Source organism: Siphateles boraxobius, unplaced genomic scaffold, assembly GCF_051911475.1.
Source record: "Siphateles boraxobius isolate OS27281-9 unplaced genomic scaffold, OSU_SipBor_1 2, whole genome shotgun sequence".
NCBI lineage: Eukaryota > Metazoa > Chordata > Actinopteri > Cypriniformes > Leuciscidae > Siphateles > Siphateles boraxobius.
The window spans coordinates 1,530,902-1,550,542 of record NW_027508810.1 but is presented as its reverse complement, the minus strand read 5'-3'; the positions used below and the strand labels follow the sequence as shown (position 1 = coordinate 1,550,542).

The window sequence follows — 19,641 nt, the reverse complement described above, 5'->3', positions numbered from 1 at the left end:
AAGACAGTCATGCTTCGGTTATCTTTTTACATATTTATCTTTAATTTCAGCAGTCTGATCAAACGATGCGTCCACATTCGGATCATTTATCACACAGGAAATGGAAGATTGCAAAAATGACAAAAATGAGCAGATTGCATTGTGGGATATAGTTCAACACAGAGGGCTTTGTTGTACACTGAACTTTTTTTGGGAGCTGTATCATGTGCACAACATTCATAATACAGAAATAGTAGTATAATGATACAAATACTGTAGTAGTAGGTAGGATGGTACAATGTTTCAAACTTAGCCAAAAACAATAATTAGTTGGCGCTAGGAATGTTCAACGATTAATCCCATCCAAAATAATCCAAATTATGTTTGTTTACATAATATGTGTATACTGTGTATAAATATTTTATATATATAAATTCACACACGCATGAACATATTTAAGAAATATTTGCATGTATACCGTATATATATTTATATTATATATGCCATTTATATAAATATTATATGTATAATTAACAAATTGTTCTTAAACATATACATGCATGTGTGTATTTATATATACAAAATAATTATACACAGTACACACATATATTATGTGAACAAACTTTAATTTTGAATGTGATTGTTGCACAGCTCTACTCTACACCTAATATTATTGTGTTATTTCACTCTGAAGAGACCAACCGAGTAACTCAAAGCAGAATGAGAAAATTGTCAGCATAGATGTACAACTGGAAGAGAAACCAATCAAAAGAAATACAATGCAACGAGCGATCAAGGCACTTTTAATGGCAGAAATCATGACCTGAGGCAAGACAAGAGCAAACACTCTCCGCATTTAAGACACGTTCACTCACCCTGAGGTTTCCTCATCTCACACTCAACTCGCTCAGAAGCCTCTGAATCACTTGGATTCGACTTTGGACACTTGATATGCACATGTATGAGGTAGAATTGAAAACACCTTGCTTGCCTTTGTGAGTTTTCCAAATCTACGCATTTTTACCCAACCAAATTCAATATAAAACTGTACATTTGATTAGCAATAAAACCTCATTCGCAAGCGAGTTTAACCTCCGCGTTCACACACGTAACCCACACCAAGTTACTCTAGACTAGACCAATCAGAGAGAGACATCCAATGAAGTGAACAAACTGTCATTAAAAACTTTAAAATGTAATCCTTAATATATATAAAAAAGCAAGAAGGCACATACAGGGTCAAGCAGAACTTTACCAAATCAATCACTCATTTTAAACATTAAGGCACTTTGCGCATTAATATTCCCACCGCTCCTCCACAGGTCCTCATTTAGCCAAACAGGAAGCTGCACAAAAACAAAAGGCATTTATGTTAGAAAGAAAATAAGTCAAATACATTTCTAAATTACAATTCTTATTATAAACACTACAGTTCAAAAGTTTGGGGTCGGTAAGATTTTTTTCCAGCATTCTTTGGTGAATAGAAAGTTCAAAAGAACAACATTTATTGAAATATATTTTTTTAGCATTAGAATTGTCTTTAGCTGTACTTCACCGCTGGCAAAATGGGCATTCAGAAAAAGGTATTTTTTACTTATTTTTTTAATTGGTGCTACCTGACTAGAGAAAACAGAAAAAAAGGCTGTTGTCTTGCCTTTTGTCAAATAGTTAGGAAACAAGGGTTACACTTTAATTTAAGGTGTCATTGTTACAGTGTAATTATATAAGTACAGAGTAATATTGATTAACGTCATGTAGTTAATATATAGGGTTAGGGATTGGTTGTGGGTTAGTTGCATGGAATTATGCATAATTTACTTTACTATGGTGAGTACATGTAACATATGTAACAAGGACACTGTAAAATAGTGTTATTGAAAACTTCAAAACCCATAATGCACTGGGCATGTTGCCATCCAAGGCCACTCCCACCAGTCTGCTATGGAGTCAAGCCCTGTATCCCAATGATCATACTATCCATCCCAAACAATACGAGAGATTACTATTTATTCCACAGCATAGTATGTTGAAAAGAGTATGGCAGAAGTCTCCGGATGGTCTACTATTTCCAGTAGATTTTCAAAGTGTGGATCCATGCTCACTATAACGCCTAATATTGCCCACAATTCATTGCACTTGGAGGAGGATTTGGTTCAGAACTACAAACAAAAAAGTTAATAAACTACAAACATGGCGGATGTGCGCGACCAGCGGTTGAATAGAGAGGTTTAGATAAAGGTTTGATTGACTAATAATCAACATTTAACCTGAGAAAAAATATTTGTAACACTTTACAATAATGTTCATTAGTTAACATTAGTTAACTACCTTAGTTAACATGAACTAAGAATGAACAATACTTCTATGGGGGTAGAATTGTTGCATTATTCCAAATAAATAGATTATGATCCACAAATAAATGTAAAGAGTTTTACAAAGAATTATAAAACTCACAAATAAATAGAATGAGATTTGCAAATAAAAAATATATTTACAAATGTTGTTTGTACCACAAACACAACTCTGCCTGGCATTTATTTGTGAACCGTTTTTTGTGCATTTGTGAATCGGTTTCTGTGCATTTGTAAATCCCCTCATGCATTTGTGGATTTTGAAACACTTCTAGTGGACTCCACCCACCCTTTACCTAAGCCAATCAGATAACGGCCACATTGAGCTGACCAATCGTAGCACGTTCTCGCTACAACCAATCACGTTAGGCTTTACAATCAGAGTGGTCTTGCCCTGAAATAACTTTGCTCATGTATCAATCTGTGTATCAAGCCAAGACACATTTTTTGAGCCTTTGAAAATGCCAGAGAAACAGCGCTTATGTTATGGGAACAACGCGTTATGGAAGCGTCACGTTATTCATGATAAAACAGAAAAGCATCAATACGTTGCTGAATAATGAATAACTGGATTCAACCTCGTGATAAATACGGGAGTTTGTGTAATATTGGGGAAATTACTGTCACAACAGCTTTTCCCACTTCTTCATTCAAGTTTTAAACAGCAGGTCCGTGGATCTAATGATTAAATATATAACATGCATTTAGTGAAATGCCCAGCAGACAAGCGATTTGAATTTATCCGTTAAAACGCTTGATCACATAAATAATATTTCATAAGAATCAGACTTAATAATATTGTACTGTAAAAGTTACTTACAGCATCCAATATAAATGCAAATATGCATTATCCACTCAAAACCCCATTAGCCTACACACTGTTACATCTTCAATGCTGGTCATTTGGGCTGATATTTTGTCACGGGGTGTTTTAACCACACAAACAGCTAATTTGAATGAAGCTCCCATTACAGTTGCTTTCAGGGGTGTCGATATCTGCTAAATTAATCAGATCCAGTACTCGCCCCGAGTGTAAAGCCTAACGTGATTGGTTGTAGCGAGAACGTGCTACGATTGGTCAGCTCAATGTGGCCGTTATCTGATTGGCTTAGGTAAAGGGTGGGTGGAGTCCACTTATTTGTGGATTTGTCTGCACATCGACGCTAGAAGTGTTTCAAAATCCACAAATGCATGAGTGGATTTACAAATGCACAGAAACCGATTCACAAATGCCCAAAAAACGGTTCACAAATAAATGCCAGGCAGAGTTGTGTTTGTGGCATAAACAACATTTGTAAATATATTTTTTATTTGCAAATATCATTCTATTTATTTGTGAGTTTTATAATTCTTTATTTCTTTGTGAAACTCTTTACATTTAGTTGTTGGTCTTATAATATATTTATTTGTGAATTTGAAATATTTTTGTGAATCTCTTTACATTTATTTGTGGATCATAATCTATTTATTTGGAATAATGCAACAATTCTACCCCAATATACTTCTGCAGCATTTATTAATCTTAGTTAATATTAATTCCAACATTTACTAATATGTTATTAAAATCAAAAGTTGTATTTGTTAACATTAGTTAATGCCCTGTGACTAACATGTATAAAAAATGAACACCTGTATTTGTATTAACTAACGTTAACAAAGATAAACTAATACAGTAACAAATGTATTGATTATTGTTAGTTCATATTAGTTAATGCATTAACTAATGTTAACTAATGAACCTTATTGTAAAGTGTTACCAACATATTTATTTAATGTTATCTACATTATATTTCATCTGCAACAACATCTCAGCAGGTTTAATGGGTTTCAAAAAAGGTAAATATAGTTTCAGCGCAAACTTAAAGTACAATTGTGTATCATTTCATAAAGTTCATCATGTTTTTATTAGTTTGCACGTTTTTTTTGCATCCGTTAATGACTGAATGATTGCAGGCATTCACCCGGTTTAGGCGGATATAAAGTACAGCAAACTTCAACTCATTCATTTCGTTGTGCTTTTCCTTTGTACATTGCAATGATTTAAAACTGTCTTTTGTTGTCCTTTGTTGAATGTCACTGCAATAAAAAATATTAATTTTTTTAACAAACAAAATATAAATTTACAAAAAAAATACCACAGGTTCCACTTTTACTGTAAAACCAGAAATTCCAGAACAACTGAATGATTTACAGCAACACTTATTTCCAACAGAAGAGCAGATATAGAATATAAATACATTAACCATTACCATTTAATTTATTTATTGCTAAGCTCTTCTGATAGTTAACCTTATGAAGCTTTAAAACTGTGTCATCTCTGAGAAATAACTCCACAACCATGTGCCTGGATGATACACAATGATGATCATTGATACAAATGCATGATCTATTTTGTTGCACAACAAACACTCATTCAACAACATGTTTTAAAAGTCATAAAGTTCTATAAACATGCATGTTCTTAATTGGGCTTCAATTAGAGGCACTTCTGACTTGAACTCTTGAAAAATGAAACCTTTAAACTTTGTTGGATCGATGTTAAAACATGACATTCTCCTCATTTTCATCACTTAAGATTTGCATGACAAAAGTTTGGAATCACTATGATTTAAAAAAAAAAGTATACTTTTATAGGCAAGGTCAAGAATGCCTGAAATTGATCACAAATGACAGCAAAGACACTTATAATGCTACAAAAAATAATAATTTTAAATAAATTTTGTTTTTTTGTATTTGCAAATCATAAAAAATCCTGGAAATATATGCTCCACAATGATTTCAACACTTCATTAAGCAACACAACCATTTTCAACCGTGATCTTAATCTGAAATGTTTCTTGAGCAGCAAATCAGTATTAGAATGATTTCTGAAGGCTTGTGTGACACTGAAATCTAGAGTAATGAGCTCTGCCATCACAATGCATTTTTTTAAACATTAAAAAAACTTTCACATATTTATAATATTTCACAATATTACTGTTTTTCAGATAAATGTAGTCTTGGTACCCTACCTAGAACCTTACTAATACCAAAACTTTGAACAGTAGTGTATATATTATTATATCAAAGCCAGCACAAGTACACCTTGCAACCAAAACATTAAAAAAAATTGTGTTACATTATTTTGCCAGTATGTATATCTGTAAATATAATTCTTTTAGAACATCAAATTGGTTGCTGCTTATATTCCGTAAAAGAATGTTAAGTTTTTTTCCCTCATTTACAGTAACCTAGTTGTACCAAGTGTAATTTATCCACTTTTGTCCATACAATTTTGTTTAATCCAAATTGTACTCATGTTTCTGTGTGGTCTTAAATTATTTGGCTTATTTAAATGAACGAACAATCACACCAGGATAAATTTAAAAAAAAAAAGTGTTAGCCCACAGATACATTTACGAGGGTTTATTTAATTTATTGCAATCAACAAATGATAACAATTAGTAAAATACAGTTTTAAAGCTTCGCAAGGTGCAATTTATACGACAAGTTGAAGTTTGCTGTACTTTATATCGGCCTACACCAAGTGAATGCCTGCAATCATTCAGTCATTGACGAATGCACAAAACGTGCAAACTAATAAAAACATAAACTTTATGAAATGTGTGTGTGAGTGAGTGAGTGAATGGGTGAATGTGAGGCAATATGCAAAGCGCTTTGGTGGCCATTGGGTCAGTGAAAGCGCTATATAAATGCAGTCCATTTTACCATTTACCATTTTTTACCAATGATACACAATTGTAGTTTAAGTTCGCGCTGAAACTATATTTACCTTTTTTGAAACCCATTAAACCTGCTGAGAAACGAGTAGTGAACCTCTGAGTGAACTAAAATGAGCAGTGCGACACGCGCATGACCGGGAAACTCATTAATATTCATGTTGGCTCCGCCCACTGCTTCTACAGATGCACAACTCACTTTTGCTCCACATTTCACTAGATTTATGGTGCAAAAGGCGCGCGCGAAACCTGTCACTTGAAAGCGAAAAACTGTTTGAGATTCGTAGCAGCAGATTCAAGCAGCTGTAGTTATGTACTTGTGTTTGTGCTAGAAAAATATACAAGATATTTGTGAGAAAATATTCTACAAGTGTGCAACTCTCATTGGATGAATTCACATACTGATTTGCGGATGAGCAAAATTTCTCTGTGACTTCACATTTTTTGATGCGGGTGTTTAAATGCGTTTTGCACCATATTCACTGCAGCAATTGTAGCAAAAATGTGAGCGCACAAGTTTATTAATTTGTGATTTGTAGAATAGGATTTGTGCACCTGCAATGAGGAATTTGAGAAAGTTTAACTGTTGTGTTGTGTTTGTGGGAGAGAAATAAAAGTCTACAAGTTTGCTAACTCTTAATGCATTTCTCTCTGTGACTTCAAATTTACTGATACTCATGTGTGGCTATTCTCTAGAACTACGAATTTCACTGTCACAGGCGTTCAGTAGTTTTGCACCAAAAATACCTTCATAAATTACCACCTTGCATTAGTAGGAAATACTTCTTAGCAAACTTTTAGACAATGATCTCGACTTTTATTGTTCCCAGTGCAAGAATTCAAAGAGTATAACCCTCTGACGGTCTGTGGGCGGGGATACAGAAATGTGGAAGTACAATCTGTAGTTTTCACGATTTTAGGATTCTGCACCATTTCTGGGTCACTAATGAAATGTAAGTGAACTAGAGACAATTAATACTCAAATTATTAAATTATAAACAACAACAACAACCTGCATTACAGTAGCATTTTTTTATTAGTGCTCCCAGACTCTCTTTGCATTGCTATTTCAATCGGATTATTGGACTAATGGTCTTACCTGTAAGGATATCCGTGATATTTGGCCCTGAAGACGGACAGCAGCCAACTGAAGAACAGCACCACCAGCCCAATTCCTGCCATACACATGACTGGAGAGAAACATGACACACATTAAACCGGTTCTCACTGTAGTTAATGCAGAACTGGTTGATTGACAGCATACTTTTCCTCTTCCCGACGTCCAGGTCAGAGGTCGCAGCCTCATGAAGCAGAACCATTCCTAGAGTCACCGCAGCATCTGAATCAGGGTTCAGGAACACACTCATGACACTGGAGAGATTGACATGAGAGACTATGTGTGCGAATAAAGCCACAGCCAATCAGAACAGAGGATATACATCTGTGTGTAGAGCTACTCTATTGTTCAAACGTTTGGGGTCGGTAAGATTTGTTATTATACTTTTATTCAGCAAGGACATAAATCAAGTGACAGTAAAATAATTTTTATGCTACAAAAGATTTCTATTTCAAATAAATGCTTTTTTATACTTTCCATTCATCAAAGAGTCCTGAAAAACTATCATGTTTTCACAAAAATATGAAACAGAACAACTGTTTTCAACATTGATTATAATCATAAATGTTTCCTGAGCATCAAATCGTCATATTAGAGTGATTTCTGAAGTATCATGTGACACTGCAGACTGGAGTAATGATGCTGAAAATTCCACTTTGATCACAGGAATAAATGACATTTTACAATATATTCACATAGAAATCAGATATTGTAAATTATAATGTTTCACAATATTACTGTTCTTACTTTGGTCACATGAATGCAGCCTAGGTGAGCAGAAGAGACTTCTTTCAAAAACATTAAATCTCAATGATCTTACTAACTGGGTGTGAGCACCAATGAGAATTCAGTGTGGGCGGAGCTTCACGGCACAATGCAACAAAAGAAAACAAGTGACCAACAAATTGTTTGTTGCTTGCCATGTCGCAGACATAGGGACAGATTTACTAAACAGGGCAAATTAGAGCAAGAGCGCAATCCCATAAAAGTGCCGATGAGAGAGGAAAGCTCTGCAAGTGATCTATTGATGACACACACATTAAAGACGACAGACACAGCGGATCATTTCCATAATGACCAACGCAATATACCAGTTAGTGTCTGGTTTAAGACATGCTAATTTTGGACGGTAAAAATTCTGCAAACACTAGTAAATTGATGAGTGCAAACATTAGTAAATCATTTTGCATGAATCAAAATTCTCTCTTCGCATAAATTTTGTGCCTGAAAGGGAAACATCTCGGTTACGTATGTAACCCTAGTTCCCTGAATAGGGAACGAGACGCTGCATCAAACGCTGTGGGAACGCCCCTGCGTGAGTGCGTCATGAAGCACGTATGGAATCAGTCCAATGGAGAGACGGAACGTCACAGGCGGGTGACGTCATCGACCAGGAAACTATAAAGCACCCCAGAATCACAACCACGTCAGCTTCTGATAGACTGAAGCAAGTCGATCACAGGCAGGGAGACGCAGCGTCTCGTTCCCTATTCAGGGAACTAGGGTTACATACGTAACCGAGACGTTCCCTTTCAAGGGAACTCGATCAGCGTCAAACGCTGTGGGAATGCTAATACCCACGTCGCCATAAATGCAAGTGTCCGTCCGTGTGAAGTCAGAGCGCACATTCAGACGAAAGCACCTGCGGCCCAGGAGTGGAGCTGAAGTCCAGGTCATAAAACCTAATGAATGTGTGCGGTGAGGACCAGCCTGCCACATCACAGACATCATGAAGGGAAACTCCTGATAATAGACCTTTAGAAGCAGCCATACTCCTAGTCGAGTGAGCTCATACAGCCAAGGGTGAAGGCTGACCAGCCGACTCGTAAGCAAGTGAGATAGCCTCAACCACCCACTTGCTCATCCTCTGCTTAGATGCAGGACACCCTTTCCTGGGAAAGGAGGAGTCAGAAAAGGAGGAGGACAAAAACCTGCAGAACTATAGGTCTAACAATATTAGTAGGGACCTTAGGAACGTAAGGAAAAGCCTTAACCATACCAGGCAAAAAATCCAGGCACAAGGGAGAAACCTAGAGTGCTTGAATGTCTCCAATTCTTTTGAGAGACGAGATAGCAAGAAGAAAGCTAGTTTTTAGAGTGATGAACTTCTCAGAAACTTCTTCAATGAGCTTGAAAGGAGCTAGGGAGAGACCTTCTAATACAATGGCCAAATCCCAGGTCGGCACCCTCATGTGTACTGCTGGCCTCGAAGTGCCACAAAGAAAACGTGTTATAAGTGGGTGTCTCCCCAAAGAAACTCCACTTAAAGGGACGTGGTAAGCAGCTAGTGCTGCCACGTACACCTTCAGTGTGGAGGGGGATAGCCCTGTGGAGGGGGATAGCCCTGTGGAGAGGGATAGCCCTGTGGAGAAGCGCTCCTGCACGGACTCCAGCACTGCACCCACCGGCAGTTAACTGGGTCCAGCTGGTGTTCTCCACACCAGGAAGTGAATAATTTTCACTTCAAGGCATATAACTACCTCGTGGACGGAGCTCTGGAATGGAGGATGGTCTCAACAACCTCGGTTGAGAGACCTGAATTAATGAGCTGTGCCCCCTCAGAGGCCAAGCCCACAGTTTCCACAGTTCTGGGCGGGGGTGAAGGATCATCCCACTCGCCTGAGAGAGAGGGACACTAGGTCCGCAAACCATACTCGGGCCGGCCAGAACGGGGCCACCAGAAGGAGACTGACCTCGTCCCGGCGAACCCTTTCCAGAACTCCTGGGAGCAGAGCAATCGGGGGAAATGCATACAGACGTGACCTCGGCCAGGGCTGCACCATAGCGTCCAGCCCCGACTGAGGGAGAACCACAGATGACAGTGTGATGTCTCCTTGGAAGCAAATAGGTCCATCTCGGCGTGACCAAAACTCTCAAACAGCAGCTCCACCACTTTGGGATGGAGTCTCCATTCCCCGGGCCTCAGCCCCTGTCTCGACAGGAAGTCTGCCCCCTGATTTAAATACCCGGAGATATAAAAGAAAGAAGTTTCCCCTGGGTCCATAGGAGGATCTGGCGAGCCAGCTTGTAAAACGGCCGCAAACACAGACCCCCTTGATGGTTTATATAAGAGACCACCCGCTGTGTTGTCGGAATGAACAAGCACATGATGGCCCCTCAGGTCTGGGAGTAAGTGTTTCAGGGCCTGAAACACTGCCAACATTTCTAGACAGTTTATGTGCCACGAGAGATGCTGGTCCTGCCACAGACCTTGGGGGCCGGGCGACCACTCATGATCGCCTCTCAACCTGTGAGGGAAGCTTCTGTCGTTAGCGTTACACGACGACAAAGAGTTCCCAGCACGGGTCCTTGGGACAGGAACAAAGGTTCTTTCCACACGAAGGCAGCGCCACGTGACTTTGACTGTGCGGAGTGGGTTTCCCCTCGGGAAGAACCCCTTGGTTCTGAGCCACCACTGTAATGGTCTTATATACAGCAGGCCGCAAGGTATAACGTTGGATGCTGCTATCAGATCTAACGGTCTCTGAAACTGCTTTACAGTGAGCAACTGGTCTAGCTTCACTTGTTTCACGGCTGAGAGAATCGAAGCGATACGAGTAGGAGACAGCATCGTCTGCAGTCTGCATCATCGTCAAATCCCATATAACATCCAGAAAAGTGGTCCTCTGTGATGGAGATAGCACACTTTTCTTGGCGTTTAGCTTCAACCCAGCTTCTAGATATGAGCAAGGACGACATCTCAATGCCGAACCGTTTGCTGCTCCGATTGAGCTAGAATCAACCAATCATCGATGTAATTTAGAATGCGAATGCCCTGGAGGTGCAGTGGAACTAGCGCTGCATTCATGCACTTCGTGAATGTGCGGGGTGATAAAGCTAGACCAAACGGAAGAACCCGATATTGGTACGCTTCGCCCCCAAAAGCGAACCTCAGGAACTTCCTGTGTTGGGGGACGATGGAAATATGAAAGTATGCGTCCTTTAGATCTATCGTGACAAACCAGTCCTCGGACCTGATTTGTGACAGAATATTTTTGAGAGTTAGCATTTTGAACTTGAGCTTCCCTACTGAGCGATTTAACAGGCACAGATCTAAAATTGGACGCAACCCCCCATCCTTCTTTGGAACGACGAAGTACCGGCTGTAATAACCTGACTCCTGGCTGGGAGGAGGAACCCGTTCTATAGCCTCCTTTTGCAGGAGTGTTTTTACCTCCTGTTTCCATTACCAGAGCCTGCTCGGGGCCCACCACTGTGGGTAGGAGCCTTCTGAATTGAGGTTGACGAGACCTGAACTGAATAGCGTAACTGTTTTCGATCGTTTGCAGGACCCACTGAGATATTTTTGGAAGGCTTTTCCCCTCTGCCAGAAAATCTAAGGGTACCAGTCTCTTGAAACTGGCCTCTAGGATATTTTGAGCAGCAAACAGAGCGCGCTGTAATGGCGCACTACCAGGGAACAACTGGTTTGACTACTGTGAGTCCCTCCTCAGAGGGAGCGAGCGCCCCTTGGGAAAACGCTCACTGGGACCGACTAAGCCCCGGCATAAAGACAGGATTGGCAGAATGGGCCCCTGAGGGCACCGAGAGAGAGTGGGCACCGTATAATGCGGTGAACTCCTTTCTCTCGCGGTGGGGACTAGCCTCAGCATCCTGACGCTGGTGGCGTCAGGACTTCTTAGACGAAAACACCTTGGCCATAATAACTGTCCTCAGATCAGTTTTGCTCGAAGACTTCGGCTGAGAGTGCCGCGTCGCGCCCCACTCTCTTGTTGGGGGAGCGCAAGACACGACACTCTGCTTTTGCTGCGCCCGATGCTAGTCAACGGCTGGGACTGCTCCCGCCCAGCAGTCCCTGGGACATGAACTCGGCCGGCGCCTGCCTTTTCTCTGCTTGGAACCTATCAATGACCGCGTTGGCGGAGTCACCGAATAGGCCAGCAGGGGAGAGAAAGGCGTCCAGAAGGAAGGTCTTTTCTTTCTCCTTCATTCCTGAGAGGTTCAGCCAGAGATGTCTCTCTGCGGCCACCAGGGCTGCCATAGAACGGCCCATTGACTTGGCCGACTCCTTGGTGGCACGTAGAGATAAATCTTCTGCCTGACGCAATTCTTGAATTACGTCAGTGCTGACCTCCTCACTCTCGGTCATGTCCTTTAATAGGTCGGCCTGGTATGCCTGCAGTATGGACATAGTGTGCAGGCATGCCGTGGCCTGACCTGCCGCCGAATAAGCCTTATCCACCAAAGCCGAAGTGTTTCTTAAAGGCTTGGTTTCTTAATGCCGGTGCTTTGAAAGACAATGCCGATTCAGCAGAGAGATGGCTCGCAAGCGTCTCTTCAGCCTTAGGCACTGCCCCATAACCATAGTGTTTATCCCCCACAAACTTCGACACCTCGGAGTGGTGGTCTGGAAAAACGGCAAGCACCGGCGTGGAGGTTGCATACGGGAAGGCAGAAAGCGTTCATCAAGCTTACTCTTAGACCTAGACTCCTGCCTAACTGCTGGCCACTTAATGCTTAATTTTGCAACAGCACGAGTACGCACCTGCATCAGCTCCTCACTCTCTGGAGACTGAAGTGACGAGTCTCCAGTATCTCCTGTCTCGATACGCAGAACCTCCGCTGAGCGTGCTTCCAGACCCTGAACTAAGGCACTGGATCTGACAGGTGAAGGCTGAGATAGGGCGGGGCCCGTCTCAAACCCCTCTGTCAGATCCATTTGCGAATCCCATGATTGAAGTCACTGTTCTGCCTCGGCAGAAGCGGGACCTGAACCGCGAGGAGCGCGAACCGAACCACTCTCCTCGAAGAGTGATCGGCGTGAGTGGAGGGTTCTTAGTGGAAACCGCTCGCAATGCTCAAAATCAGCCCCCTCAAGAGCCGACTGGGAATGCTGCACTCCCAAACAAACAACACATAGTTGGTGTGTATTCCCACCCATGAGATATCGAGTGCAAGGAGGAACACACCTCCTATATAGTTGTTCGCTCGCCATAATATAGATCGTCTCTTTTTTTTTTGTGTGTGCGTGTGAAAAAACTCCTGCCTAGTGAAACTAAGGACAGACAAAAAACACTTTAGGACAATGATTCACACAGAGCGCTTGCTGAAGGCACAGAAGCTGACGCGGTTGTGATTCTGGGGTGCTTTATAGTTTCCTGGTCGATGATGTCAACCGCCTATGACGTTCCGTCTCTCCTTTGGACTGATTCCGTACGTGCTTCATGACGCACTCACGCAGGGTGTTCCCAAAGCGTTTGACGCAGCTCGAGTTCCCTTGAAAGGGAACTCCTACAAATGCATATGCAATAACATCAGCTGCAAAAATAACTCTGTCCACACATATTCAGCGCTAATTTTACACTGCGTGTCTTTAGTACATCCTGACAGTAGTTTTTAAATGCCAAAAGAGGGTTTTTGCTGGCACAGTGTAACTGATCTGAGCGCAGTGGCTGTGAAGGATACTGAAGAGAAGAACGATGTGAGTCTCTGCCACAAACTGAGCCTGACTGCTGCCGTGGATGTAACTCTGAAACCAAAGAGAGACACATTACTGTGGATTATCATTTGACATAAAACCCTGTAGATGTGAGAACTTAATGGGATAGTTTGTGACCTGAGGGGGCTGTGATGTTATCAATCATAACTGTGGATGTTTACTGACAAGCACCAGAAACAAGCCTTTCTGACTGAGGGTGGAAAAATGTCAAGTTTTGCCAATATAGAACCGCTTTTTATTCAATAACTTTAATATCAAAAGTAAATCTCAAGGAACATTAAGAAGATTTATTGCTTTCAGTTTATGGATGTTAGCTTTATTCAAGACAAAATAAACTTTTCTCAAATGGACAAATTTAAGAGTTACAGTCTTTCTCATCCAGGAAACTGGAGCAAAAATACTGAGGACTCAACTTTTGTCCAATCAAATGCTCTCTAGAATGATTTAAAACGGGTGACAAACTTTCAATATGACACGCATCAACACAGCAAAGAAAACTGGGATTGTCAAGCCATTTCATGGTGTCTTTAAAATATAAAACCAAACGTGAGGTAAAGAGTGTAACCAACCACTTGGCCAGTGTTCGGGTTCTTGTGAGCGTATGGAGGTCCTCGGATGTGGTTCCACATTTGACCCGATGTCATGATCAAAACAAAACACTGGAGAGAGAGAGAGAGGTTGTTCATGTTTAGTGAATTTATACTTTTTTTTTTTTACAACAATACAATAGAACACACACACAAAAAAAAACAGGAGAAAAAAGTGGGGAGAAAAAAATGCTGCCAATCACAATCAATGTAATCTATAGTTTTCACATTCAAAAATAGAGAAATGAATACCTAAATTGTAATGTATTTAATGACATCTAGTATATAGCAGGTATCAACAATTTCAATGACAATGTCTAAATAGGGTTTTCACAGACATCAAGACAATACTCACTCCTCTACCTCTAAAAGCCTATAATAATTATTATTATAAAGGGAACATTTCAAATTAGACTTGTGCTTTTTCTTGCTACGGTGGCCATTTTTCCATTGCCATGTGTTCTAATAGTAAATTTAACCTAATTGTTTAGTTTTCCAGTGTTGAAGATTAGTTTTCTAAGCAAATAGTAGAACAATATTAAACTAATTTTACACAGTGAGGTGTGGCATCAATCTCTGAAGATCTCCCAATAAACGCTAATGATACTTTAATCTTAATAATAATGAACAATTTCTCTGAAACTTGCAACCAAAATTTTTTAATGCTGGTACAATGCCATTACGAATGGAGGTACGAGTCTTGACTATTAAGATTACATTGAACTACTAGTTACAGCACGAAATTAACATGGATGAACATTAGAAGGCATGTTGAAAGATACAGTATAATTTACTGAAATGAATCCTGTCTCATGTCATCGCTCAATCAGTGTTTCAACGGGGAAAGATGTCAATAAAACAGCTTGTAGGCTAAACTTAACATTACATTTACCTCAAGAAAGCTATTTAATGTCCATGAACTCTTTAGTTAGCTAGGAAAAATAACTCTAGAAAGGAGCATTTTGCTAAATATAGGCACAGTATTACATACTAATTATATTGTTACTGAACCTGTGAGTGATGTCTTCAATAGCCTATTTAATGTAAGTTTGAATAAATCTGGCATGAAAACAAGTTATTAAAGTTTATTGTCATTTAAATGTTTACATTTCACCAATAAGCTGAAGTATGAAAAATGTGCAATTTAAATGTTTGTACAACTCAGTTGTCTATCAAATAAGTTAGATTAATTAATGAGTTATTTTAGTTTTTTTGTCCAAGTGCATCCTGAATTTTCGGTCTCGGCTCTGAATTTTGGTTTCGCTGCATCCCTGTAATGAAACATAAAGGTCAAGGTCCCACCAGTGCAGAGAAAGCCCAGACGTTCTTGTTGAACAGGAACTCCAGGTTGTTTCTGCGCAAGTAAGCCAGACTGCCGATGAACGCCAGCAGCAGACCCAGCATCAGCGGCCCGGCGTAGCTCGGAGGCCTGATCACCCGGATCTGAAGGACACACACCAGCCTGTCAAACACTGACTTGACTCTTCTGTGTGTGTGTGTGTGTGTGTGTGTGTGTGTGTGCTGGAGTCTTACGTGGACGTCTGTGCGGTCCGCCACCCATCGGGCCAGTTGCTCCGCGGCGAAGCCTCGCACCTGCAGCTCGTACGTGTCCGCGCGCTTGGGCTTACCTTTGGCCGGGAAGTTGATGAATGTCGGAGCCGAGTTCATGTTCAGCTGAAGAGGACATCACCAGAATGACGTTACTATTAGGGATGGGCATGATTAATCGACGATCGATTATTGATCATTAAGAATTTCGTCGATCACGTTAATTTGTTATCGATTATCATTAAACTAATGCTGCTGCGTTGCGTAGTGTGAGTGGAAAGTGAACGTGTTCCCCGGGCTGGTCAAGTTAGCGCGGAGGTACCTGTGCATCCGGCAACGTCAGTCCCCTCAGAGCGGGTGTTTTCAGCGGCTGGACTGAAGCCTTGTTAACACTCGACGCGTCCGCTCGAGCGCGAAGGTGAGCGCGGCAAAAATGACGTCATTGCGGTATTCGGTGTTTCACAGGCGAGCGCGTCGAGTATAAACGCCTCGTCTGTTTGGGGAGGTGCGCGCGCAGTCTGTGGAGACTCGCGCTGCAGAGCCAGGCGAAGGTGTAAACGAGGCTTGACGGTCAGGTTGCGGTCGCGTCTGACCTCAGATCATGTCATCAACATGCTTATCTTTCTCACCAAAATCAGTAGACTGGTGTAGAAGTTGTATGTGAGTTACTAGTTATTTTTTATGAGGCTTTGTTAAGTAGCCTAGCCGAATTGATTGTTACAGTAGGTAGGCTAATCTCTCTCACCCTCTTTCTCGACTCCGTTCTTGGATAGTTCTGAGTTACATTTTGACAAAACCTGTCAGATCTAAGTATTATTATGTTTTTGGTTAAGTTATTGTTTAAAATGATTTTTTTTATTATTTATTATTTTGGAACAAACGAAGGTCTCTGTTTAAGAACGCCAACTCGCAGCTGCAGGTTCCGTTGCTTCCGAGCACCGCAGCGCATATATCTTCAAGTTTAGCCTAACCGAACGTCCAGTTTTACTGCCACAAGTTGATCATCTTGTAATAAAGACCTAATCGAGGAAAAACGCACTGTATTTTTGTATTTTCATTGCATTTTTAATTTATAAAAAGTATATAATATAAAAATAAATAATGAATTTGAATATAAAAATATGAATGATTAATCGATAGTCGATCGTTAATTCTCCCGACGATCGACTAAGAAAATTTAATCGAATGCCCATCCCTAGTTACTATTACAAGAATTTTCATTCTTCATGTCAACATGAATCAAAATTTACCCTATTTGTTTTCTTATTACACATTACTGGTCTTATTGATGTAATATCTTGCTTTCCCTCTAAAACAACTTTACTTTTACAATGACATCACCTAGTCCTTGCGAGCAACTGGTTAATGTTAAACAACCGGCGTATTATAGCTATAGTCATCGCATTTAGGTCTGGCTCTATTCAGATATGTATATTATGCACTTTTTCAATCAATTTCCAATATAATATCTAATATAAAGTCCTCCCAGAAACTTTTTTTTCACTTGGAGATAAAGAACTGTTGAAATGTCTTAGGCACGTTAGTATTTTCTCCCCAAAAATGATTTTGAGCCAGTTATTTATATTATTTGCTGTAGATTGTCAGTAGGAAATATCAGTTTACATTTCCAAACATTCCTTTTCCATCAAAGGGTAAATAAACACTAAAACAACTTTTTTTAGTTAATGATCTGTAGGAATGGAGCTTCATAAATGCTGTTCATTGATTCCAGTAAATTGTTTGACATTTGGGTATAAAGTGTTTTAATTCTACAATGTATGGTGTAAAAACGTCTGAGTGCTGCCCTCTTCAGGTTGAACGGTGGCTACTGCAGTTGAATTTTCCTATTGGATGTTTGCAGTGGTACGTGACGTAGCGGTTCCAGGTGACGTAGGCAGTTTCCATACAGAGAGATGCGTCTCAGGTGCACGCCCCCCCTCCGCTGGGCTCTTTTCCAGCATTTTTCAAATATTGCCAGTGGGTGGAGTCAGGCTCTGACCAGGGGTTTAGTTACCCTTTAAAGGTCCCATATTGTAAAAAGGCTCATGAATATTAATTTGACAGGCCAAAATCGACCTGTTCTTGGCAGAGCTCCTGATAAAGGAGCTGCAATAATATATTGAGATGGTTTTTGGTACACATACCGCAAATATATATTCTTAAGGACATTAAAACCTAAAATAAAACTTCAGAAAGTTGTACATATGGGACCTTTAATTGTAATAATCCAGTGAGATTTTGGTATGCAGGAGTCTGACGGTATCTGATCTCATCGAGTTTGTCCGTCTGTGATTACATGAAGAAACAGAAAAAAAACTGAGACTAAATCCAGAAGAACTACGGCAACGTCTCCAAGACTCTTGAGGAAACTTTCCTGCAAAGCTCGTGTAAAAATGATTTAAAGAGAGGATTCTATCAAAAATAATGTCATAAATAGATTTTATCTATCATTTAACTTCTATTAACTAAATCAAATCAATATTTGGAGAGCACCCTTTGCTTTAAAACAGCTTGTGTCCAGGTACACTTGCACACAGTTTTTCAGGTAGCTTTGCAGGAAGCTTTCTTCATAAGATGTTGCCACATTTCTTCTGGATTTAGTCTCAGTTTTTTCTGTTTCTTCATGTAAACACAGGTGATGATGTTGAGATCAGATACCTGCTGTTGTCAGACTCCTGCTTACAAAAATCTCACTGGATTATTACAATTACTGGCAACAGGAATGTTTGGAAATGTAAACTTATATTTCCTACTGACACACTTCAGCAAAATATATAAATAACTGTCTTAAAACCATTTCTTAGGGGCAAAAATACAAACGTGCCTAAGACATTTGCACAGTACTGTATATCACATACTGAAAATGCCACTTTATGTAACCCTGTAGAAGAGTAAGGTATGAGGTGGAGAACAAAGATAAAATAAATTCAGGATGGTTACCATCTGGAAAACATCTGAGCCTTCATCAAAATCCACCATTGCAAAGAAAATCCGGTTAGTAAATGCACTCGAATAACGCCAAGAGTTCGCGAGGATCTGGTATTCTTCATCTGCCTGTCTGAAAACGAAAGAAAAAAACAACACAAAAAATTACTTAATTTCCATACATAAATATCAAGTTTGTTTAATGCAATTAATTTAGTGCACAGGTTTTGAATGTGAAGCTTTTTTGTGCAACAACAACAAATGGAAATGCAAAAAGAAAGATTAACTTTGCTTTTCGAATGCTCGCCTCACCTGCCATTGGCTGGAAAAACACTGGTTGAGTAAATTACTGTCTCAAATGACACTTACACTCTTGTGGACTTAAAATGGCCATCATGTGCACATCCACTTGACTTGAAAATCCTATTTCTTATTTAACTACCATGTACTAACCTTTACATTAATCATTTGATTTGAAACAATGCACTTATTGTGTACATGTTTTTACATTGTACTTATTTTTAAAAAACACCTGCATATAAATACAACTGAAACTAAATTCTGTAATTAGATATATACACAACTACTTTGTTGACCATTCCCTTTCCATTTAACCCAGCCATAAACCTATCCATTAGGGGTGTAACGATACCCTCATGTCACGATTCGATACATATCACGATACTGAACTCACAATACGATATTAAATGAACAGTAACCCAAAGCACAGGACAATAGAGACATCAGAGTAAAAATATTCATGATTCTGAAGATGAAAATACAGAATTATTTTAGACGAATATTTGCACTCTGTCACTGACTAGATATATTTAAAATAATGTAAGCCACTTTTTAATGGTAACATCAGACATTTGCCATTATCACGACCCACAAATATTCCCCCATTGCATTATTATACATTATATCCAACATTATTTATAGTAGTTTAATGTAG

General features: G+C 39.8%; 1 protein-coding gene across 1 annotated transcript; it reads right to left on the bottom strand.

Moving 5' to 3' along the window:
- Window positions 1-754: 754 nt before the first annotated feature.
- On the bottom strand, window positions 755-18,823 carry LOC143744236 (dolichyl-diphosphooligosaccharide--protein glycosyltransferase subunit MAGT1). Its single transcript, XM_077235620.1, has 8 exons — window positions 18,702-18,823; window positions 15,747-15,887; window positions 15,516-15,656; window positions 14,196-14,285; window positions 13,593-13,656; window positions 7,314-7,388; window positions 7,149-7,239; window positions 755-1,325 (listed from the first exon to the last, which is right to left on the bottom strand). Exons 1-8 carry the CDS (start codon window positions 18,738-18,740, stop codon window positions 1,310-1,312), a joined length of 657 nt encoding a protein of 218 aa, XP_077091735.1. The 5' UTR covers window positions 18,741-18,823; the 3' UTR covers window positions 755-1,309.
- Between the last annotated feature and the right edge of the window lie 818 nt (window positions 18,824-19,641).